We start from the raw sequence: 25,790 nt of genomic DNA on the forward strand, positions 1-25,790 counted from the left end.
ACACTACAATGATGACGAAACCTTCTGTTGGTCTGTCAATGCAGTAAATTAGAATAACTGCCTTGTATAAAATTGCTCTTTCAAAATGGCGGCAGCAAATGTCTTGAAATAGGCCCCTGTCTCTTTAAGAACCTCTGACCTTTTCCGACACGCCCCCTCCACACGCATCACAACAACACTGAGCTCGTTGTCTCAACGGTATTGAAACTACGATCGGTGCATTTTAATTTTTATTGTTGGAAAGGAGCTACTGTTTATCACTTTGTGAACAATGGCCACACAGGATATTATTTGGAGACGAACCTTCCACACCGGACGCTTGGAAGGGGCTCTTGCCTGAAAAATAACTGCGGTTTGGAGGCTATCTCTTTGCATCTGCCATGCGCTATGGATCTCTAACTATACCCCCATGGACGACACCAGGATCTGCAGGAGCCCATACGATTCAAAGACGGACATTATCTCCGCAGGTGGACAATGGTTTTTCGAGGTTACCCGTTAGCTTGTTATAATCGACTACAGCTCATTGTTGATGAAAAGTCTGTAATAAACCACAAATGTGTAAAGCCAGGCTCATTGTGTGATCATCGTAAAGGCTGCTTCGAGTAGTTGCCTGCTTTATTGACGTTATTTGTGCATAATATGCTGCCTGTTTTCAATGAATGTTGTGAAGGTGAAGGTTGTTAGCTTGTCGCGGCTAGTAGTGCCTTAGCTCCGGGAGAAAGCCACTCGGCTACGACTCACTGTAGATGAAATGTGAGCAATAAACTACACAATCAACAAGCCCGGCTCAGTGTGTGATCATCATAAAGGCTGCTTCAAGCAGTTGCCTGTTTTAGTGACGTTTTCAATGCATAATATGCTGCTTGTATTCAGTGAATTTTCCCGTTAGCTTATCGCGGCTAGCTTGTTAGCTCCGGGAGAAAACCACTCGGCTACGACTCACTGTAGATGAAATGTGAGCAATAAACTACACAATCAACAAGCCAGGCTCAGTGTGTGATCATCATAAAGGCTGCTTCAAGCAGTTGCCGTTTTAGTGACGTTTTCAATGCATAATATGCTGCTTGTATTCAGTGAATTTTCCCGTTAGCTTGTCGCGGCTAGCTTGTTAGCTCCGGGAGAAAACCACTCGGCTATGACCCATTGTAGATGAAATGTGAGCAATAAACTTCCAAATCAACAAGCCTGGCTCCGTGTGTGATCATTGTTAAACGGTTCTTTATGTGTGTGGTGGTTTTATTGACTTTATTTGTGCATATTTCTCGTTTTCACGTGATGACTCGAGGTTTAGCTTAGCATTAGCTTTCTCCGGAGGCTCTGTGCATCATCAAGGCCCAGCGCAGAACTAGACACTGAAATAAGTGTTCTTGTCACCGGTTTTAATCTTGGGTGTTTAGATAACAGAAACACTGATGTGTGTCTTTGTAAAAGTCTGCTGTGGCTCCGGTTCACAACACATGAAGCTAATCCTCCATGATGACTCTGTTTACATCTTAGGGCTAGACACTGCGGGGAGGGGGTTCTGCTGAGGAGCAGTGGTTGGTTACTCGGCTGGTGACGAAAGGTCGGAGGCGTATCCTGGAGGTCGAGGGCGTTTCCTAAAGGAATCAGGCGTTTTATCCCTAAAATGGCCGCCATCAGAGTTTCTACAGATTACTCGAAAATACGTGAATGTGCCAAGGCAACACTTCAGGCATGGTTTTAATGAGGGAATGACATGATAACATGATGTAAAGCTTGAAAAAGTCGATTTTGCATAATACCCCCCCTTTAAGAGATGAATTCTCCTCATGAAGGCACAGTAAGTGAAACGTGCTGTTTGTTTTGAGCATTTAATGAGGGTTTTGCGTCGCAGGAAAGTGTAGTAATTTCCTGTCGATGTGGGAACAAAAGCAGCAAAAAGGCATGACCTAATGTGACCTTTTTTGAAAGGTCTGTGCTTTTTTAATGAAATGAATGATGATTATGACTCGATGAGTGTGTCATAGGCCTCCAAGCCTATGACTCCACCAGTCGCATGGAGGTATGTGTAAATAAATCGCACAGGCATTCTGGGTAAGTGGGGTAGTGGAGGAGTTGTGTGGAGTTTACATGTTCTCCGATGTCAGTTTATTTTTGTTAAGCCCTATAGCTATCACAACAGCAGACGGCTCACATGGCTTTCCAAATATTGTTGAATTGATGTGTAGTTTCCTCTGTGCGCTGGACCTGAAAAAGAGAGAGTCATTGGGAGTTTCCCTGATAATAAATAAAGGTCAAATAATAACTGTTTCCATGACTTTTTCATAACATTATTGATACTCAGCTACTATGGCATTTATTTAGCAAACAGGCCAATATAAAAACCATGAAAGACAATACGTATCTCAGTTCACATAACTTTGAACAAATATCGATGAATTACAGGTGCCGTCCAGCATTTGTGGGGAACGTTGGGGAACTTTTGAGACAACTTGATGAAGTCGATACATAAATTACCTTTTTTTTTTTCTCCTTCATGCGGCAAACCTAAGAAGTAATCTCAGTGTGAAACCTTGCTGATAGATAGATAGATAGATAGATAGATAGATAGATAGATAGATAGATAGATAGATAGATAGATAGATAGATAGATAGATAGATAGATAGATAGATAGATAGATAGATAGATAGATAGATAGATAGATAGATAGATAGATAGATAGATAGATAGATAGATAGATCGATCCCAAATGAAATTGCAATATTGTTGGCTGCTCACATTCACACAGCACAATAAATAAATTACTAAAATACTATAAATATAATAAAAAACAGTACAAATTTAAAACGACAATACACCAAGTTGAATCAAAACTCTTGGCTAAGTGAGAGAGTTATTATGCAGTCTAATGGCACGAGGGACAAAAGACTTCCACAGTCTGTCTGTGGAGCTGACTTCATTTACATTTAAATAAACTAGAAACCACAGTCCTATTTCAAAAGGAATAAATCAACCCCATTTTTTTTTTTGTAAATAAGTTTGTCATTAAAGGGACTATACGGAGTTTAAAAATGTTAAAATGATGTATTTTCCTCCCCCTACATGTTCCAGCCATGATGTGTAGAATGAGCTCAGACCTGTTCACCACAACTGCCTCTAAAATCCTGCACTGTCACTCAAAAAGGTGTTAATTCGGGTCCGAAGTGCCGTCGAGCACGAGCTTAATATGGAAGGTGCAGTTACACGTATGACCTGAGGTGGCAGTAGCTAGTGTTTAAAATTGTAGTGCTGACCTCTTCTGTCCTGACTGAGTTCTTGATCATTATTGGCCTTTATTGAAACAGTGGAGCACTGCTGCCTCATTAATATGCATGACATCATCAAAACTATCTATATCGGAATAAAAAAGGTATCGTATCATCCCACAAAATATCACGATTTATCGGAAAATATATTGTCACACTCGTAGTAGATAATGTGCACAAATTGCCTATACTTTTGTCCCAGAAACAGACTATTAAGAGTTCAGTTTTCGTCCCTTCTCGACCACATGACTCGTGCTGTACATTTTTCTGCAGCGCCGCCTCCACAAAGGCCGTATCTGTGTCCGTGTTTACTGCTCTAGAAATAAGTCTATCTTTGCCCCCAGGTGACCCCTGCGGTGCTGCCCCGCGATTATTTCACTTCCTGACATTTGGAGCTAAAATTAGACGAGTCGTTTCCCTCACTCTCCTTCTGGTCATGAGATAAGAGAGACGAAAGAAGTACTCAAGTGTGAAAGGAGTAAAAGCGGTCAATAAAATCTACAAATACCTGCTGCAAGTCCATTTCTCAGTAAAGTATCTCCTCTCTCTCTGCACGCTGTGATTGTGCTGAGTCAGCGATGGATCATGATCATTCAAAGTGCGGCTGCTGTAAATATTAAGAAAAGGTCGGTTCTTTGCAGCTAAAAATACCCTCCTTTGTGATTTCTCCTGGACTTAATGCTTCACATCTTCCATTCATTTGCAAAACTTGTGTCATCTTCGGAAAGTGGTTTCATCATGCAAATTGCACACTCGAGGTGCTGTTTGTGAAGTTTCTAGTCGCTCTGCAAATGGAGAAGTTTTCAAAGTGCTGAACCGTTTCGAATGAAAGGGCAAGTACGAACAGGCAAATGTACCTCACGCCTGTAGGATTTCTCTACTGCTCTTGACGTCACTTTTGAATTGTTACCTAAACTATTATTTACCCATTGATGATGTTTTTAGTTAATAAAATATGCATTTGCACATGTCCACGGCCCATGCAACAAATGGGAGGCTTCATATCGTCATGTCAAACAGTCCAAAACAATTTCCCTAAACCTAGATTCTGCTTAAAACTCTTTCTAATAAGTGGTGTGACAACAGCAAAGTTGCAAAGTTGCATATCATTTTGTTTTTCACACTGTCACCTGTCTCTAACTCAGACCCTGACAGACGCCGACCATGACTTTACGAGGAGTGAATGGGGAACAGTAGACTCCTGTTCTGATCAGAATATAGATCTGCATTAAACACAACAGGCCTGCATTACATAACAATCTCTACAAACTGAAACATGGGCAAAGGCTCTTCAAACAATATAGCACTGTAGCATACACTTGGTGAGTGTGTAGCCTGGCTATCGCCAGACGAACTATCACATGTTACATTTAGTCTGGGGACCAATTCATTTTCTCAGAGGAGAGGTGTGGTTTACGATTATCCATAGCCGTTTATTGGGCTCTACAAATGTCTATCATATGTGTCTGTACGTAGCTATATCCAATTGTATCAATTGACGTATGACATGCCCACTGTGAACTTTCGAGCTAAACTATTTAACACGGTATAAAACTTGATCGAAAGATGGCGTCGCGTCTGCTGCTGTCATGTTGGATCCATAAATAACCTTTTTTTTAAATATATATATCCGTAAACAAACTTCAAGCTTCCGTATGTCGATTAGCGCGTCATCGTCTTGCTGACCCTCCTCGTTCTGAGATTGGTTTCCAAATCCATGTGAAGATTTTCTGCCGTGCAGTTCTAAATGATTCGAGCGCACACAGCAGCCTGGGGATTCCCAGGCTAGTGAGTATACGTAAGATGGATGCAAAAATGGAAAGAGTCTGTTCCATTTCCAAAAGGGTGAGATATATTATTCTAATTAGGTTTAAAACAGTGTTTGGCATTTTATCTGTTATTTCAGCTGGAGATTCAGATGAATTTGCGTTTTTTTGCTGTGTTTATCTATGGGACTCCCAACTGGACCAGGAAGTAGCTTATTATTGTGTGTGAAGTCACACTCATGCCAATTCCTGTCAGTGTCCAATAAGGAAGTGAAACACAATCATAAAAAATGGTCAAACTAAAGAAATCTTAAATATAATTGTGTAAACTGTTTAGATATTTCAGTATAATTATCAAATCAGATTCTTATGCTGCAGTTTATATCTGTCTGTAAAGAAGCAACCTTCAGGAATATGTATTCCCTGTTTATTCCCATTCATTCCCATAATCCTGTTGACTCCCATAAATTCCGGTTAATTCCCTTGGACATTTTCCAACGTTGAAAATTCATGGAATTCATGGAACTAGATGTAATATTATAAAGTCTAGGCTAAAGGTTAAGGCGACTTTTTTTTGACCCAAAGTCAATGCGGCTGCGGCAACCTGTCAGGAGCAGGTGGCGAAAAGAAGTGCAGTGTCCAGAAAACCATGTACAATATACCTAGCTGCAGTATTTAGCCTATTGTGCATGTTTTGGTTTTGTGCCTGGAGGACACAAGGAGAAAATGCACTCTTCGCTCATCCAAACCCGAGGCCTCCTTTTTGCAATATTCTAATTCTAATCTTTTTAAACTCTTCAGCTGCACCTTCAGGCTTCATCTCTCCCAGTTTAACCTTTTACAAATGAACTACACCGTTTGCTTCTGCTTAAACTGGATATTATGCAACTCCCGACGATGGCGGCAGCTGTTTCAGAGATATTAATCATAATAACGGCTCGAGGCTCCACAGAACTGGCATGTGTTTCCTTTTGGCCTCGAGGAAGGAACTGACAGTGTCCGACCCCGTCAGCAAAACCGGTCGAAAACGATTTGAAAAAAAAAAAAAAAGCCGTAGCTCATCAAAAATCCCGTCAGTGTTGCACAAGGAAAAGTGCAGAGTAAAACGCGTGTTGAATCCTAGTCGTGCTCTGGTGATTCATTTTGGAAAAACATGCATCATAGTAATTTTACTGGCTGAGCTTCTTGTGTTAAAATACAAGTGTCTGGGTTTGAAATGTCGGCCACCCAAGAAGACCACGCTTTGCAGAAACACTTGTCATGAATTCAATCGTTTTGGCTTCAAGTATGGATGTATATGTCGCCTGATATTGCGATAACAACCTGGTGAGTCACGCGGAGCCTCGTATTTAAAGGGATGTTTCAGGATTTTTGACATAGGGCCTCATTTCCTAGTTATCCAGAGTGTTGCTGATTTTTGGAGATATTTTTTTTTTTGTAATTCATGCAGTTCTTATATTTGAAGAGTTACGTGGTGCTAGGCTAGTGCAAGGCTAGCGCATTTCTATGGTATCAGCTAGCCTGCGTTAAAAACAGTCTGACCCGCTCCACAGAGCACCTGAGGCAAATCACTTATAACGCCAGACTAACCACATAAATGTGTGTGTCGATAGAATAATTTTTGGAATATAACTGACCTTGCATCACATGAATGATCGCATTTTGATCATGAGGGACTATTTTCTAGCAGATCACTCCGTCGCTGCGTAGCTTATACAACCACGAAGCTGATGCTGCTCAAATATAAGATGTTTTAAATGCAAAATGGTTAAATGATTCTATAGTTAAAATTACTCCATCGACACAGACATTTATATGGTTAGTCTGGTGTTATAAGTGATTTGCCTCAGGTGCACTGTGGAGCGGGTCAGACTGTTTTTAATGCAGGCTAGCTGATACCATAGAAATGCGCTAGCCTAGCGCCACGAAACTCTTCAAATATAATCCTGAAATATCCCTTTAAACTGTCGCCACAGAACCATCTGCCGCCTCCTCGTATTAAACAAACCAGTGTGAACAGATAGCGCTGGCAGCTCCGGCTCCCCCTCCCTCCTGCACCGATGAAGCGAGGATTGTTTCAGCACAAACCCGCTCTGTCCTCCTGCTGTCCGTCTGTGGGCCACCTCTGCCCCAGATGCTCCCCGCGCTGATCCAGATGTGCACAAACGTTCCAACAGCTGGACTCGGTGGAAAACTCATTGATCTCATTTTAACGATATCTGCGTAATGTGTCTCTGTGGGAGAATATTGGACTTGGCCGCAGAAAGTTTATTGTCATGAAAAGAACCACAGCAGTGAGGGAAAGGCCTGACATCAGAATGCTCACTCTGGATTTTATTAACATTACGTCTCAATAGGCTCTTTACTGCGGATTTAATCATAAAATTTCACTTAATAGGAACTTGGTGTACTCTATTTAGAATTGCAAAGAGGCGGGAAATTCCGTGTACATTTTAATAAGAACCTTCAAAATGCTTAAACAAACATTATATTTTTGCACTGTTTTTGTTGAATGAACAATTGGTGAACTATTTGCTACCCATTAATTATGTTTTTGAACCATAAAACATGCATTTGAGTCACACCACCGACTAGGGCAGGGCTAGGGCTTTTTTTTTTTTTACTCAGTTTGGATGATTGTGATTTTAATCAAACTTTAAAAAAGTCTCCTGATCTTTGAAGAAAACTGCTCAGAGTCCTGCTCATTAATAATTCATAACGTAGCTACAAATAGGCTCATTAAGAAAACATAACCCTTTATTTAAATGTTTTTATTTCTGTTTTAGATTTTCCTTGTCTGCTCTCAAAAGTAAAACCTCTTAAAAGCCATGGAGTTTTCAAAAGTGTTTTAGTTTTATCATCTTTATGCCTCTGCTGTGATTGACAACTGTCTCCATGGAGACTCAAGGGAAAGGGGCGGAGCTAAATGGTCCTCTCAGAGCAGAGTGAGAGAAAGGCACAGGAGCAGACTGGAGGAAAGTGGAAAAGAAAACTCCAGCGTGTCCTCTTGAAACACAACTCTCGGCCTTAGTGAAGCAACAGATCGTCAGAAAGTCGCTGCTTCTCCGCTGGTGTCATTTCGTTTCGGAGCGTCTGAAACGCTGCTAAATTGGCCGCTCGTTGGGGGACATGGAACGGAGGACTCAATTTTACGATTCAGCCATTTTCCAAATCGTCTGTTTTTAAAAGAATTAATGAATTTAATTAATTCGATATATCGCTGCCCTACCTCCGACTCATACGAGATGTGTGAGGACCATATCGTCAAAATAATCACATCATATGTTTTGACCAACACACTTCTGTATCTGAGCTACACATGACCTGAGAGACAAAGCACTTGTATTACCTACTTATTGTAAGCCAGGGGTCTCCAATCTTTTCACACAATGAGGTACTTTTATGAAACAAAAGCGACAAAGAGCTACTTATGCATCAAAAAGGCTTGCCTAATTATCCTATTTCAACACAAATGGTGTATCTGAAATGTGATTTATCAAACCTTGGGCGAGCGACCAAGGAAGGGCTGAAGACATAGGCTTTTCCCATAATTAGGAAACTGTGAATATTCGGTTAATGAAATGTGCAATCAATAATCAAATGCTTTAAGTGTTTTATGTTAAGTATTAAAAATGAATGTAATTGTAAAAAAATATCGATTGACAGCCCTAGTCAAAACATAACTCCACTTTCCTAAACCCACAACACATTTTGCTTAATGCTCTTCTGATGAGGCTTGGAAGAAACTGCAAAGTTTTATGTAATGATTTCATTTCACACTGTGATTCTTTAAATTCTGTCTCTAACTCAGATCATGAAAACAACCAACACTGTTCGAGGAGTAGATCCTGTGTCTGACACAGAGCAGCATTAAACAGAACAGACCTAAATCGACTTGAAACTGGACAGTTTGTGCTGTACTGCACACACTTGATGTAAGATGGACACAAACATGGAATGAGTTTATTCCATTTCCAAACGCTCTTCTTTATATCGGCCACAACATGAAACACTGACCTTTTCAGACACTGATACTCAGACAGTGTAGATGATTCTTTGAAACTTTTCATCTCAGTGGTGACAGATATTTCTGGTTATAGCTATCAAATATCTGATTGTCAAGAAGCAACCTTAAGTTCAGTTGTGTTACTTCTGTTTATCCCCGTTTATTCGTGTTAATTCCCATCAACTACTTCCAATGTTGAGAATTCCCACTATTTTGCAGCCCTTACTATATTATATTGACTCCGTAAGTAAGCCATTTTTTGACATAGCCTTGTAGATTTATTCAGGGTTGAACTTCCATCCATCCATCCATCCATTTTCTTCCACTTGTCCGTTTCCGGGTCGTAGAGTGCACCGGGCCCTTATGGCTCCTCCTGCAGGTGATGGGTCCACAGAAGGACGGCCTCATGGTTCCAACCCGGGCCGGTTGGTCTCTCATTAGGGGCTTCTGAACCGCTCTTTGTCTGACCCATCACCCAGGACCTGTTTGCCATGGGATCATTCGGGCGCTCAAACCCCTCCACCACGTTAAGGTGGCGGCTCCAGGCGGCGAGGGTTGAACTTGATTTGTAAAATTCTGCTCCAGAGCCTCTTTTACTCTAAGCTGTGATGTTTGCAGGCTCTATAATGGTTTATTCACTTGATTTCTTCTTCCCTCTCAGGATCTTGTGAGAAAAGGGATTCCTCACCACTTCCGCGCCATCATGTGGCAGCTGCTGTGTAACGCCCAGAACATGCCCATCAAAGACCAGTACTCGGAGCTGCTGAAGATGACCTCGCCCTGTGAAAAGCTGATCCGCAGAGACATCGCACGCACGTATCCCGAGCACGACTTCTTCAAGGAGAAGGACAGTTTGGGACAAGAGGTGCTGTTCAACGTCATGAAGGTGAGGGGGAAGTTTTTCCCAAAATGTGTGAACGGATCGACCAACAGAGCTTCATTAGTGACAGGTTGAGAAGTGTAAATTAACACTCTCACCTGATTTTTGTCTCTCTGGATTATCCAATTGTTGCGCCAACTTCACCTGTAGATTCTGTAGTTGATATGTCCTCTTTTAAAATAATATATAATCTGTAAGTCTCCTCAAGAATCCACGAGTGTTACTCTGGTTAATCTGCTTTTCAAACCAGCCATGAGTTGGGGGAAGGTTCTTCATCCATCAGTCTAGGGTTAGAACAAACCATAGACAAGAGAATTGCTGTCATACTTTTCCTCCAAGATTGTGGGCTTAAATAGGGGGAATTATTCTCTCATCAAAAACATACCTGGACCTATGTTTTGACCCACTCACGGATCTTTGAGTAATCTTTGAATCTTCCCGAGAGACTACTCTTAGCGCCGCAGTTCCCAAAAAGCTCATCCTGAGGTCCTACTTATCCAGAACATGCTTTCCTTACCTCTCGATCTTTTGCTAAGCTTAATCTTATCATCGCAAAGTAAAAACACTCATCACACGGGGAGCGAGGTCTATTTTCTTTCTTTATTGTCCTCTTTTTTTCCGTAGTGAAGGGAAGCAAGAGGAGGGGGGTGGTGGGGCTTTGTGTGAGGTTTCTTGAAAATCAGGACGTGAAACTACTACATATTTTGTTTCAGCAGTTTTAGACCTATTTTGCATTTTTGACAAACAAAGTGTATAAAGAAGTGGTTGGGATTATTACCAAATACCTCCAAAAAGCCTAATACCCGCTCTTTAATTGTGCAAGAAATAGTAAAGTGACTAATGCTGTGTAGCTAATATTGTCTTCATTGGCAAGCACAATCCTGGTAAAGCCCATTTGTCAAGCTCCGTAACGAAATGACACCAGCGGAGAATCAGCGACTTTCTGACGATCTCTGCTGCTTCACAGACGAGTATTGTGTTTTAAGAGGACGCGGTGGAGTTTTCTTCCGCTAAAACAGAGTTTCCCACTTTCCTCTGGTCTGCTCCTTAAATCTTAAATCTGATACTGTATTAATCTCTGTAGAGAAATTAGTTCTCTGCATTTGACCCATCCTCAGTATCGCATGGGGCGACCTGTAGGACCCAGCTCCATGATGTGGAGCCAGGCTGGTGGTCAGAAACACCTGGCTGGAGGATTAACCTATTGCACATGTTTTTTATAACCTACCACTAACCTACGCAGACATGGGGAGAACATGCAAACTCCACCCGCCCCTCCATGTGGGAATCGAACCCGGGACCTTCGAGCTGTGAGGCACGAGCACTAACCGCTGCGCCACCGTGTCCTGGTCCTTTCTCTCACTCTGCTCTGAACGGACCATTTAGCTCCACCCCCTTCCCTTGAGTCTCCATGGAGACGGTTGTCAATCACAGCAGAGGCATGAAGACGAGAAAACTAAAACACTTTTGAAAACTCCACGGCTTATTAAGAGGTTTTACTTTGAAAAGCAGACGAGGAATATCTAAAACTGAAATAGCAATCTATAAATAAAGGGTTATTTTATCTTAATGGGCCTAATTGTAGCGACATTATGAAATATTAATGAGCAGGACTCTGAGCAGTTGTCTTCATGTGAAAGATCAGGAGACTTTTGAAAGTTTATTTCAAATAAAATCGATTAAAATCGTAATCGTCCAAACTCAGATTTTATTTTTTGACCATTTTGCCCAGCCCTAACTCACACTCATTTATTTTAACTATCGACCTCTTAAACTCAAGAGAAAGCAGGAATTGAGAGGCGTTTTTTTATGTGTTGTTGTTATTGTACTACTGTTCTCTGCTGCGTCATGCTAGAGGTTGAGTCCCCTGGTGTTGTTGTTTCCTACTATGAGCACTGACTATTGTTTGTTGTTAAGTACAGATGTGTATATTTGCTATGCTGTCTTTTTAAAAAGCAGTGGCTGCAAACTGCCCTCTTGGGATAAATAAAGCTTTCTGAATCTGAATCTGAATGAACCATAAATAACTGACTCTCCTGGCTCAGGCTTACTCTCTGGTCGATCGGGAGGTGGGGTATTGCCAAGGAAGTGCCTTCATCGTGGGACTGCTCCTCATGCAGGTCAGTGGGATTTTGTTAAATATCTTTTTAAAGAAGCTCAGATTAGTTTAATCATAACTTAATCCTTGTCTGTTTTCAGCAGATGCCGGAGGAGGAGGCGTTCTGCGTGTTTGTGAAGTTGATGCAGGAGTACAGGTTACGGGAGCTCTTCAAACCCAGTATGGCTGAGCTGGGCCTCTGCATGTACCAGTTCGAGAGCATGATCCAGGTCAGAGTCACGTATTAAACTTAAGCTAGTACTTCAATCACAATACACGGCGTTCCAAATTATTATGCAAATTGTAGTATCACTGACATTAATCTCAGAGACCTGGGATGATTAGTTCTCAGGTTAAGCTCAGTCAAGGGAAAAACTACTGAAAAAGGACGTTCCACATTATTAAGCAGATCATCATTTTCAAGCAATATGGGAAAGAAAAAGGATCTCTCTGCTGATGAAAAGCGTGATATAGTTGATTGCTTGGACTAGGAATGAAAACCTTTGATATTTCATGAAAGGTTTATCATCGTACTGTTAAGAGATTTGTGACTGATTCGCAGTAGATTACTATATTATGCTTACTGTCATTTGAGTTGACAATTTAGAAAAATGTCATTTGGAAAGCGGTGTAGCTCTGCAAGTTGTTTTCCCTCTAATGTAAAGTGCTTTGTAAAGTGCTTTGTATTGTGCTTTGTAAAGTGCTTTGTATTGTGCTTTGTACGCCTAATGCTGAGACAGACAGTGGTTAATTTTAACAACAGTTTCTTTGGTACAAGCAGGAAATTCACCCACAGTGGGGATAAAAGTATTTGGCCCAAATCCAATAGGAAGTCTTTGGGTAAGGTAAGATCAGATAAGATCAGATAATCCTTTATTGATCTCACAACGGAGAAATTCACTTGTTACAATCGGCATTCAATAAGATCACTCAGAGTGTGCAAAAACAGACAGGAAATGTGCAAAGAGTTAAATAGTAAAAACAAGGTTTCTTATGTACAATAAGTAAAGCAAAAATCTTAGGGGGCGGAGTTTTAACAATAAGGGAATAATAATAAATAAAAATATGATAAAAATGTTAAATATTGTTGGTTGTCAATAAATGATGCTTTTTTCCCCCACTGTAGTTAAAGATATATGGAACCAGACTTGTTCCTGAGTTGTTTTATTGGAAGTTTGGATCTGTTTTATAATCCCTCCGGGTCGTCTTTATTTAGTTTTTGTTAGTCCACAAGAATATCTGGAGATTTAGTCACATAGTTTTTGTCAATTAATCTTGAAATGTATTTCTACTTTTTTAAACGATGAATGCAAAGATATGTCATTTTGACAATGACAAAAAATCTGTAATTGACAAAAGCACATATTGCGTAGAATTTACCCAATAAATAAAATTGAAATACAAGCATTTATTTTATGACAGATTTTTCATTGAAATTCATTGATTGATCATTGAAAAATACCTCATAAAGAAACAAACATGTGCTTTTGCTGTGAGCGACTCAGCTCTCCTAAGACATGACTGTAGCTTTACCGGGAGTGGGCACATCTCCAAATCCATTCTTTGATTACCCACTGCAGTAATGTCTCGAGCTGGTCGTTTTGGACAGTATAGTCCAAAATGTTACGCGGTGTCCCTTCAAGTTGATGAATTTAACAGTGGATTGAGGGAGATACGACCATTTACTTGAGGGGTTCCCAAAGTGCGGCCAAATGTTGCCCCTTGGCTTTTTGTTGAATTGGCTCACATCTCTAGAGATTTTACCTTTTACTGTAAGTTTCAGAACTCCACACAATTAAAACCTCAACAAACTAGCATGTTATTGTAAGACAGAGCTGGCATTATGTTTCCAAGCCTAAATAATGGTGTGGGGGACGATGTAAACCTCTCTTAAATGCACCTACTCTTCAATATGCGGCCCTCGATGGAAAAAGTTTGAACATCCCTGGTTTACATGTTACTGTATCACTTCCTGTATTCATATAACTACAGCAATAACACTCAACTCGTTCATGGTGCCACTTACTCACTGTTTACTGTCTTATGTTTCAGGAGCACCTCCCGGAGCTGCACATACATTTCCAGGCCCAGAGTTTCCACACGTCGATGTACGCCTCCTCCTGGTTCCTCACCATCTTCCTCACATCGTTCCCTCTGCCCGTGGCCACCAGGATCTTTGACATCTTCGTGTGTGAGGTGTGTTGAAGTCCAAGGTTCAGTTCTTGGGCTTTTTTTGTGTGGGACTTGGAAAACATTTCTCCCTATGACTTTCATAGACAAAAATCCAGTTTATGGAGTTTTAAATCAATGTTTGGATACTGTAAATACCTGGCTAGACTGTTGTCATGTGTTAGTGTTACAGCTGCCTTCCTCCTGTTGCTAATGATATGCAGGTTTACAGCGTTTCAAATGAGGTCTTGTTATACGTGAGTGCCATCTGCTGGTGATAGACCACATTGCAGATTTCAAACTCATTTGCATTTCGTTAGCCACATAGCATAACTGCCTAAGTCATTTTGTATTGTTAAAATGGCAATAAGAGAAAAACGATGTGTTTCCTATAAAACGTCTTTTTACATGTTTTCCAAAATCAAAACAAAAATGAGTTAGGCAATTATGCTATGTGGCTAACGATTTGTAAGTCATCACCTCTATGTGTGTGTCCAGGGGTTGGAGATCGTGTTTCGAGTGGGACTGGCCATTCTGCAGATGAACCAGGCTGAACTCATCCAGCTCGACATGGAGGGAATGTTACAGGTGTTGTAGATGTTGTAGATGATATCAGGAAAACTGAATTGAATAGAATAGAATTGCATACATCTGAAGAAGGTTAACTATTTTCGTGTTTGGAAATGTACTTTATGGAATACAGTGGGGGGAAAAGTACAAAATCCAATAGGAAGTCTGACCAGGAACTGAACAAATACTTTTTTTCCCCCTGTGTACATTCATTGTATTATTTTGTATTACCCTCTTAACCCCCACCTGAACCGAGTTTGGCATTACCCAAATGTAAAAGCTTCTTGAAAAAGGCGACAAAATGGCGACAAAAACGTGGATGAAAACCCAACAAAAAAGTGTCAAAAACGTGCTGAAAAAGCAACAGTAACACAATTAAAAAATCAACAAAAGCACGACTAAAAAGTGATGGATAAACCACAAAAGAGTGACAAAAAAGTGAGAAAAGAGCGACAAAAACATGCCCGAAAAAGCAAGAATAGCAACAATAAAAAAGCAACAAAAATAGAACAAAAAGCGGACAAAACGCAACAGAAATACAACAATAAAGCGATAAAAGAGCGACATAAAAGTGATGAAAAATTAACAATAAAACCTCAAAAACAGGACAAATAAAACAAAACAAAAAAGCACAAAAAAGACATAAAATTAGAGGGAAATAAAACACTTAAAAGTCACGTTCTTTTTTGTAGGTCTTAACTTTCAAATGAGGCATCACACTGGCCTATAGTCAAAAAGCTTTTAGATTTGGGTAAAGCCGAACTGGAGAAAAAGCGCTCAGTTCAGGCAGGGGTGAGAGTTTAATGTTTCCAAATATTTCCCTTTACCGGCCATGATTTAAATAACACGTCTTACACTGTAAACACTGATCAGAATGTGCACAGCTCGAACTCGAAGTTCAGTATATAACTCTAGCGGGTAATTAAGTCGCTCAGAAGGACCTCAGTACCTCCAGGGAGGACCTCGCCGCACCCAGCTAATTGATGCCTGTCCACTCTTGGGCCGTACACGGAGAGCTTTGAAGCCACCTGTTTCCAGACTCTATTGAGTTTAACGTACTCTTTTATTATGTCTCTTCCTCAGCACTTTCAGAAGGTCATCCCTCACCAGCTCGACAGCGGACCGGACAAGGTCATACAGGCCGCCTACCAAGTCAAATACAACGCCAAGAAGATGAAAAAGTGAGAGGAGCTTCTGTTTTTTTATCGATACCGACACAGTGTTTGTCTAAAAGAGTGTTTTGCATATTTGACAGTGCACCTTTTTCCGTCTTTGGTAGATCATTGCCCCTTAAGCTCTTTACCTTAACCAAGTGCCTTACGCAAATCGAAATGTTTCTGAACTGGAGAGCTATAGGTCAAAACTAAGACCACCAAAACTGATCTAAACGGATCTGTTTCCTTGCTTTGTTGCTGTGTTGTCATTTTTCTTATTCCATTTTTACAACTTTTTTCTTTTCTTTTTTGCCCTTTTTTTAATTATTATTTTTAAATGTTATTTAAAGAAAAATAATCCCCTCTTTTGTACCTACCTGCAAACCTACACATATCCTCCTACACATATTCCATTCACCCTCACACTCGTACGCAAACACTCGGTCAGATGTGCACAGCAACCACTGCCTCACTATATGTTAATAACAAAAAAGAAAGAAGAAAAGACAGACAAACATGCGAAAAACAAACAAACATAGCATAGTGCTGCCACTAATGAGCTATGCTGATTAATAGCATCCCCTCCTGGAACCGCCACCTTAACGTGGTGGAGGGGTTTGAGCACCTGAATGATCCTGGAGCTCTGTTGTCGGGGGCTTTGTGTCCCTGGTAGGGTCTCCCATGGCAAACAGGTCCTAAGTGACGGGTCAGACAAAGAGCGGGTCAGAAGCCCCTCATGAGAGACCAACAGGCCCGGTTAGAACCATGAAGCCGTTCTTCTGTGGACCCACCACCTGCAGGAGGAGCCATAGGGGCTGGTGCAATGAGATTTGGGCAACTCCAACTGCTGCCCCCACGACCCGGCAACGGACAAGTGGAAGAAAATGGATGGATGGATTAATAGCACCACTAACCATAACATAGATAACAGACCACATAATCTTTCATGATTATGATTTGGCCAAATTCCCCAGACCTGTTCCCAGTGGCCCAAAACCTTATTTCTTAGACAAATATTTTCCAGATGTATCATGGAGATAAATTCGTTAAGCCAATTCAGGAAAGAAGGTGCAGCACAGCCCTCACAGTTTTTGAGAATCTGTTTTTTCGCAATAACAATCCCCAACAAGATAACAGCTTTTTTTTTGCCATTTTTTCCTCTTTATCCATCACATTTTTATCACTTTCTTATAAAAAAAAAAAAGTCCTCTTTTTGTTGCATTTTTTTTTCACATTTTTGCCCCGTTTTCCATTGCTTTTTTGTATTTTTTATCACTTTTTTGCCACTTTTTCCATTGCTTTTTTATCTTCTTTTTTTTGCTTCTTTTTAATTGCATTTTTGTCATATTTTTGCCCCTTTTTTGGTCTTTTTTGTTTTGTTTTTTTGTCTTTTTGTCAATTTTTTGCTGCTTTTTTTGCGTTTTTTGTTGTTGTTGCACATTCATCCTTGTTTTTGTCTCGCTATTATTGATCCTTTTGGAGAAAATGTGCTCCGTTCAGGTTAAAGAGATTAAAGTCTAAAAGCTAATAAGACAATATGTACAACACAGACTTTATCATTCAATCAACACTTGCGGATTCAGCTTTTTATATCAGGCAGTTTTATATCAACACCAAACCATAAAACACGCTGTTTTCCAGGTTGGAAAAGGAGTACACTACATTCAAAAATAAGGAGCTGGAGGAGCAGGTTGAAATCAAGGTCAGTTCCTAATCAAATATCCGCTAAAGATTCATTTTCTGTGCTTTAATTATTCTTTCAATTTGCAGAGACTACGCACAGAGAACCGGCTCCTGAAGCAGAGGATAGACACGTTAGAAAAAGTGAGTTTACGTCGAGGTTTCCCCGAAGTTCACCCATCGGCATGACGCTCTGTACCATCCGACTGTGTACGCTCATGTCATCTCAACAAGGCAAACTTTACTCTGAAGTTTTGCCTGTCACTAACCGTCCGCGAATAAAAAAACCCCAGGCCTCGCAAACCGTTAATTCACCATTACATTTAACAAGAAAATGACCTAACTTCCTCCAGCCTTGCGTTGAATGTGGAACGACTGCTGCTTGGTTGGTGTTTTCAGCGCTGCACAAAGAAACTGTAGTGCATGTCCGGACACGAGGTGACGAGAAACTAAAACCGCATGCACAGTGGAGGACTCGTGCCACGGGGGAAAGCAAAGGGTGCCCGCCGCAATGAAGACTACTACGACTTTGATGTTTAAAAAGAAAAAAAAAGAAATGCTTGCTGCCATCTCGACGTCAACTAAACCCGAGTCTGAACTCCATTTAACCCCTAAAGCCGCTACTGTGCTGTCATAACCATCTCTTCCTGTCTGAAACTTTGCATTTGCGCAAAACTAACGCTCACTTTTATTATTGTTTTCGCACGTTTTGTCAGCACCACTTCTGCATGCGATGTTCCCTTTCTATTTCTAAACACCAGTCTGTTGTTAAGTTTATCTATAGGGAAATTGAACACTTTTCTCTAAATCGATTGTGTGCTTTTAACTGTCCTGGTTTGTCTCTCTCTCTCTCTCGTCTTTGTTGATATTTCTGTTTTGTAGGAAAGTGCTTCCTTGGCAGATAGATTGATCCAGGTATTTTCTCTTTTTAAGTTATTCTTTCCTGCTTCCCTTTTTGCTCCTTTACCCTGCATGCTTATGGTCAGCACAATGTTTATAGATAATTGCCAAAGATTAAATGTTAAGTTCATTGAATTAAATTAGTCTGGTCAGCCATTTTTTAGATCACTTGCTGGTTCATCCATTTAGCCGCACAATCTCATATTTGGTTGGGTGTTGGGCTTTGACTGTGGCACACTTTCTCGGTGGCATTGTTAATCTAAGCCGCTGCAATGTCACATGGTTTATTTCTTTATTTATGTCTTATTTTATGTCTCTACAAAATGATGTCTCTCGGGCTCCTTGAACCACTCATTCGCAATCAATGAATCCTGGCATTGTCATTAGAATATTTATATATTTAAATTAAGAAAAAATATGTCTCATCTTAAAGCAGAACTAAGTAACTTTTGCCCCTAGAGGCCACAAGCGCCACTGCGGCTGTCGTGTCATGTTGTGTTTTTTTTTTTCACTCATTAATTGCCCGTGAGAGTAAATACTACGCCGAGAAAAGACAAAGGGAGTGAGGGATATTGTATATTGTGCCACAACCCATGGAGAGATTTTTTTTCCCTCTCAAACTTGGCTTTAAATACTGCTAAAGTGACGCTAGCCCGCAGTTAGCTTTGCCTGATAAACCATGTAACGCAAACTGTTCATCAACAAACCGAAAGCTGTGGACAGAATACAGTGAGGACTTACCTGTACCATGTGAGCTAAAAGTAAAGACAACTGAGAGCAGCGAAGGAGATGTTTTCCATTAGTGTGTATTGGGTCTCGGGGTCAGAGCAGGGAAAGCTGCAAGTGTGGTTTTCTGGCCAGAGACACCAGGGGGAGATGAAAGACCCCCCCCCAATCATCCCATTAACACTTATATTACCCTTAGAGGGACTACGGAAAGGATTTATTAAGGTTAACAAGTTACTTAGTTCTGCTTTAATTTACTTGTAATAAGACTCTTGATAATGTTTTTCCTTAAAGTGGACATATAATGCAAAATCAACTTTCTTAAAGTTTAAACCATGTTTTAATGTTGTTCCCTCGTCAAAAACAGACCTGGACTAGTATAGCACAACATTCACACAGTTCTGAGTAAATCCTTGGACAACGCTGTTAAGTTTAGCTGTTGATAGACGCGCCCCTTCCTACCTGGAAGTTATTTTTTTAACCTCTTAACTCCCGCCTCAACCAAGTGCATTTTATCCAGTTGAGCTTTACAGCATAATGCCGGCCGGATGTGGACCTCACTGCAAAAAGTATTTAACTAGATCAGTATAAACATCTCAATTTGAGCATAATAATCCAATTTTTTGTTGTTTTGACTAGTTAAGAAGTTCTTGGGCATTTGTCCTAGATTATTCCACTTGTTCAGAGATGTTTCTGACTCGTTTCGATACATTTCGTCCTTATTTCAGGTAATTTTCTTTGCCAATGGGGTAAGAAAATTGGTCTTATCTCATTGGCAATTTTACTTTCTTATTTCAAGTGAGATTTACCTTAGAACTGGTCTGAAATGTCCTCAAACAAGCAAAGTAAACTTGGTCCGATCAGGAATGAGTGAAAACCGCTCAAAACGAGATACATTTCCTCAATTCAGGTCATTTAAGCCAATGCTTGATATTTATATCAATATACATTTTGCTTGATATATTTATTTGTAGTGCTCAAGGTGATTTTTGTAGTGTAATGTGACTCTGAGCAAGGCACAAAAATGTGTAATGAGCTGTTACACCAGCCTATAGGCTTTAAATGCTGGTCAAGATGCTTGTAGATTTGGGTATAGCCGGACCGGAGAAAATGCGCTCAGTTAAAGCAGGTGTTAATAGGTTAAGGAAAGTATTCCTATAGCTGCCAGCAGGAGGAGCCCCAGTCAAGATCATTTCATTGTTACTCTTTAATTCTCAGAGACTATTATAAAGATTTTTAAGTCTATTTTTAGGCTCCATATGCATGACATGTCGACTTTAATTTAACTGTAAAAAAAACTTGCCCTGTTGACCCTATTTACTAGGAAATGTTGCTTATTTCTAGATTGCTTTATGAAGTGCAGGTGGTGTATTTTTCTTACCTATGGCTGGCCAGTCTAAAATCTTACAAATGAGTATAAAAAAAAAAAATAAAGAATCAGATATGCATGTATTTATTCAAGATTTGGTTTAAATGCAGTTTCAAATCATGGTCTCAGAATAAAAGTTATTTGAGTTATCAATAGTCCAGAGCATGCCCGTTAGAAACCCCACTCTCCGCTCGAGCTCCGGTTTCCCCCGTCCCGCCTGAGTTTTGACCCCGGTCCTGGCTGTTCAAAAGGGGCAGGTGACGCGCGCCCAGGAGGCCGAGGAGAACTACTTGGTCAAACGGGAGCTGGCCACGGTCAAACAGCAGAGCGAGGAGGCCACGGCTCAACTCGAACAGGCCCGGCAAACCATCAGCCGACTGCAGGGTCAGCAGCCGCCTCACGGGGTAAGGAGGACTCTGCGCCGCCCTCTAGTGGTCCAACAAAGGCCTGCCAGCGCTGTCCTATGTGTCAAAGTCCAGGTTTCACATTACAGAATAAGCATTAATCATAAAAGATCCAAGCCTCGCCCAGCACTTCTTATTCCCTGTGTTTGCACATGGTCTGCTTTGGTATGCATGGATTCAGATTGGGACAAGAGGCGCAACACGGTGCTATTTACGTTTTTCCACACGCACAAATGCTTTTCTGAATCGAGAAACGGGCATCTCACGGGCTGATGGCTTTCACACACTGTTACAGCAGCATAATGTGGTGTTGGATTAAAAATTCATGCCGAGAGTCTGAATGATAATGTGCCAGGAAGTACCTCGCTTTACATAATTGGCCGTTATGTTTCGACAAGAGCAATGTTTAAATATTTATTGATGCAAGACGGACACTTTGTTTGTGCCTGGGTCTCAACTCATGATATTACAAACACTGACTGGTGCACAATTTTTGTACATAAATGATAGAAAACACTGGGTTGCAAAAACCTGAGAATCACTGAATCAATCAATCAATGTTTGTATAGCCCAATATCACAACCAGAGCTTCCTCACAGGGCAACATTAAAGCAATGAAACAAAACAATAAACAAGACAATGATGGAAATAAGGTTTCCGAGGCACAGCTGGATAGAGTTTCTTTTTTATTCAGACGCCGACCTTGTCACATTGCCTCGTCAAAGACCCAAAGGTCGAAACGCGTCGGCGTCTGAATAAAAAAGAAACTATCCAGTTGTGCCTCAGAAACTTTATTTGCGTCATTCATTACATTCTGCCTGTTTCTTCCGAAGAGCACCTGGTACTACTACACACGATTGAAATCCAGTGAGCCCCTCCGGCCTCCTCCTCGTTCAATAGACAAAGACAATATCGTGTCCAGGCAAACATAATGTCCAACAGTGGTAATGTCCAAATGAGCGTCAGCAGCGGATGCCTCAGGGGCGTCCCCCGTCCTTAGACTCTCCTACACGGACTCAAAAAGCCAGTGAGAGAAAAGAGAAACCTCACAGAAGGAGAGATCCACTCCCATGGACGGACAGGCAGATAGATAGATCCAGGGCGGACGGGTGTCCCACTGAAGACAGGGCCAAGACTGCAGTAGAACGTCCCATCTTTGTTGGAGCTTCAATTCCAGTTGTCCAGTCCCTGTAGGCAGGGGTTCCTCCACGGAATAAGGCTAATCCATCAATCAATCAATCAAAGTTTAGTTATAGCACCTTACAACAACACAAAGAAGACCAAAGTGCTTCACAGAAAGATAAAACAACTTGTAAACACACACAAAAATCATTACAAACTAGAAATAAATAAGTGTGTGTTGAAAAGATGAGTCTAATCTGTTTAATCTGGATTTAAAAAGGGGCAGATCCATGAGAGGGACCATGAAGAGCTTTAAAAACAAACATTCAAATTTTAAAATCAATCCAGAAAAGGACCGGGAGCCTGGATAGGACTGAAAATGGCATCCATGTGTCTGTGTCAGGTCAGGGTTTTGTGGTAAGTGGATTTTCCAATCTCTGTATTCCATGAGCCGCATGATTTTTACTTTCAGGTCAAGGTCAGGTTTATTTATAAAGCACATAATAAAACTAAAGTGCTGTACACGGGCAAAACAAAATGAAAAAAAAGTTAAAATACATTATGACATTACAATAAAGACTGAAGTTTACAGTCTTATTTGTAATTTCATTGTGAGTTTACAGCATAATCTATGGTAATAACAGGAAAAAGCTGTTAAAGCCCCTGCAGACAAAGGTGTCTTCATAAAACAGTCTGAGCTGTTGTAACGCTGGAGGGAAGTGTCACCAACACACTAGTTTGTAAGAACAGCTGCTTTTACTAAAACATATGCACACAGTTAAATGATGTCACAACCAACCTCAGTCTCCCCCAACTGTGGACAGACAGGCACCAGGACGGAAGACATTATAAAGACAAGACTCATCGGCAACATCTGGCCGAGGGGTAAAAAATGTACCTGATTGAGAAAAAGTTGATAAACCAATTCTTCTTCTTCTTGGATTCAAAATTGTAGTAAATCACAAAATGTGTTGTAGACGAGTGAAACCTAAACCAAACCCTGCATTTCTCACAGACATTCAATACCTGTTAATTCTTGAACATTTTATCATTTATTTGTCTCCCAGTAAGAAATAAATGATAAAAGTGACTGGTTTTGCGATCATCCTCAGGTATTGTAGATTGATTGAATGTTTGGAACATGATGCAAACGGTCATTGTCCCGTTAGCCTTTCCGCATATGGGTAATAACAACCATGATGTTCTCCTGTCCACTGTAGAAAGGGGTCCCGCGGTATTCGGAGGAGACCATGCTGCAGCTGGAGAAGGAGCTGGTCCAGGCCCGACTGAAGGAGGCGGAGTCTCAGTGCGCGCTCAAAGAGATGCAGGACAAAATCCTCGACATCGAGAAGGTCAGAGGCACAAATGTTTTTTATCCTGATACTAATCTGAAGCCACTGTAGCGCAGAAAGTTAACAAGAAATCAAGCAAGTTTAATGAGAATTTGTTTGACTCTGAGCTCAAATTAAAATGCATTCAATTTGACTTGTGTCTGCTTGTAAAAATCCTGGGATAAGATCATGAGAAAACTGACTGCATCTTTTAAAAGTAAAGTGTAAAGTCCTGCTCTGATCAGTGGATAAAGCATTCAACACGTCTAATCTCCTAAAACCACAGCCGTAATACTCTCATGCTCTGTTTCCTGTCTCCAGAGGAACACGTCTCTGCCCGATGACACTAACGTGGCCCGACTGCAGGAGGAGCTGATCGGAGTGAAGATCCGAGAGGCGGAGGCTCTGACGGGGCTGAAGGAGCTGAGGCAGCAGGTGCACGACCTGGAGGACCACTGGCAGGTGAGGGAGGGGGACGCTGGAGACAACAGGGGACAGTTACCAAGCGTTTGCTCACGCGCAAAAGTTAAGAAGCAGCACAGTTTTTTCTGCATATTTTATAATATCAATATCAGTAAATATCAAGCATAGCCTTGAAGGGACTATACAGAGATTAAAAATGTTAAAATTATGTATTTTCCTCCCCCTACATCAGGGGTGTCCAAACTTTTTTCATGGGGGGCCGCAAACTGAGGCGTACACAGGGTGAAGGGCCATAGATCGATGGTTAGTGCTGCAAAACCTTTGACTAGCAGAGGTTTAAATTGCGCCCCACACCTTTATTTATGCTCAAAACCTTCATGCCAGCTCTGTCTCACAGTAAAAGGTTAGTTGTTTGGTTAGAATTGTGTAGAATTATTACATTTCAAATAAATAGGACTGTCTCTGATGATGTGTCCCGATTCAGCAAGAAGGCAGAGGGCCACTAAAAATTGGTCTGAGGGCCGCATTTGGCCCCCGGGCCGCACTTTGGACACTCCTGCCCTACATGTTCCAGCCATGTCCTAACGTGTAGGATGAGCTCAGACCTGTTCACCACAACTGCCTCTAAAATCCTGCACTGTCACTCAAAAGGTTGTTACTTCAGGTCCAAACTGTGTCATGAGCTTAATAAAGAAGGTGCAGTTACACGTATGACCGGAGGTGGCAGTAGTGAGTATAAAATGGCCAACTTGCATCTAACGCCTTTAAATGACTTGAATTGAGGAAATATATCTTGTTTTGACCGAGTTTACTTTGCTAGTTTGAGGACATTTCAGACTGGTTCTAAGGTAAATATCACTTGAAATAATGAGATAAGACCAATTTTCTTGCCCCATTAGCAAAGAAAATTACCTGAAATAAGGACGAAATGTATTGAAGCGAGTCAGAGGCATCTCAGAACAAGTGAAATAATCTAGGACAAATGCCCAACAACATCTTACCTAGTCAAAACAAATAAAATTTGGATTATTATGCTCAAATTGAGATGTTTTTACTAATATAGTTACTTTTTGCCAAATGCATCATTGGTGAACCTTCACATGTACTGACTAGCGCTGTCTCTGTGTAGCGTCACTTGGCTCGTACGGCGGGTCGGTGGAAGGACAATCCTAAGAAGAACGCGGTGGCGGAGCTGCAGGACGAGCTGATGAGTGTGAGGCTGAGAGAAGCCGAGGCTCAGGCCGAGCTCCGAGAGACGAGGCAGAGGATGCTGGAACTGGAGACACAGGTGAGACACTTTTACTAAAATAATCATGCATCTCCTATCCTTGCAGTAGTTTATCAATATAACTTTTATAAAGTTGGATTAACTTAAAAGTGTATTCCAATATGGATGACATTTTGAATATTTGAGTAATATGATTCTATAGGATACAAATCTTACTCTTGACATTTAGCACATTGAGTGCCACGCTGTTTTGGGGATTTATCTGTTGAGTGCCAACAATCCAATATCATTTTTCATGATATTTGTAGCACCACAGAGTATTCTGTGTTATAGCCATGGACACATGCTGTGGCTCGTTGGAAAGACGAGAATCTAAGCTGTCCGTAGGTGAAAACAGTTTAATTCTATTTGATTCCTGAGAAATCCAAAGCTAAACAGAGTCTAGTTTGATCAAAATCACTGTTTTTTTTCTAGATTCAGAGATAATTAGTGTTTGATCAAACACTCTACTTTCTGATTAACCTCTCTCTCCTCTCTGGACGGACACTAACGTAGGCAAAAGCCTAAATATATTAGTTTCAAGTCAATTTTCAACGACAACATTGTCAACGTTTTAAACACCATGCGCCCTCGGACTAAAAAAAAAGAAAAGAAACGCAATAATATAAACAAAATATCCAGATTGCGACTTTTC

The 25,790-nt window shown here is 40.9% G+C and overlaps 1 protein-coding gene across 4 annotated transcripts in view; it reads left to right on the forward strand.

The window, feature by feature from the left end:
- evi5b (ecotropic viral integration site 5b) overlaps nucleotides 1-25,790 on the forward strand; it is a 73,952-nt gene that overhangs the window by 31,536 nt on the left and 16,626 nt on the right. For 2 of the 4 annotated variants that reach the window (XM_079574891.1, XM_079574889.1), the window contains exons 4-16: nucleotides 9,704-9,928; nucleotides 11,968-12,042; nucleotides 12,122-12,250; nucleotides 14,073-14,216; nucleotides 14,688-14,777; nucleotides 15,843-15,940; nucleotides 17,555-17,615; nucleotides 17,684-17,737; nucleotides 18,476-18,508; nucleotides 20,840-20,992; nucleotides 23,335-23,466; nucleotides 23,767-23,907; nucleotides 24,998-25,156. In XM_079574891.1, the coding sequence (XP_079431017.1) occupies nucleotides 9,704-9,928; nucleotides 11,968-12,042; nucleotides 12,122-12,250; nucleotides 14,073-14,216; nucleotides 14,688-14,777; nucleotides 15,843-15,940; nucleotides 17,555-17,615; nucleotides 17,684-17,737; nucleotides 18,476-18,508; nucleotides 20,840-20,992; nucleotides 23,335-23,466; nucleotides 23,767-23,907; nucleotides 24,998-25,156 (1,494 nt within the window). The remainder of the gene's footprint in view (nucleotides 1-9,703; nucleotides 9,929-11,967; nucleotides 12,043-12,121; nucleotides 12,251-14,072; nucleotides 14,217-14,687; nucleotides 14,778-15,842; nucleotides 15,941-17,554; nucleotides 17,616-17,683; nucleotides 17,738-18,475; nucleotides 18,509-20,839; nucleotides 20,993-23,334; nucleotides 23,467-23,766; nucleotides 23,908-24,997; nucleotides 25,157-25,790) is intronic. The other 2 variants (XM_079574890.1, XM_079574892.1) reach the window with 2 other exon arrangements.

Source organism: Gobius niger (assembly GCF_951799975.1).
Source record: "Gobius niger genome assembly, chromosome: 17".
NCBI lineage: Eukaryota > Metazoa > Chordata > Actinopteri > Gobiiformes > Gobiidae > Gobius > Gobius niger.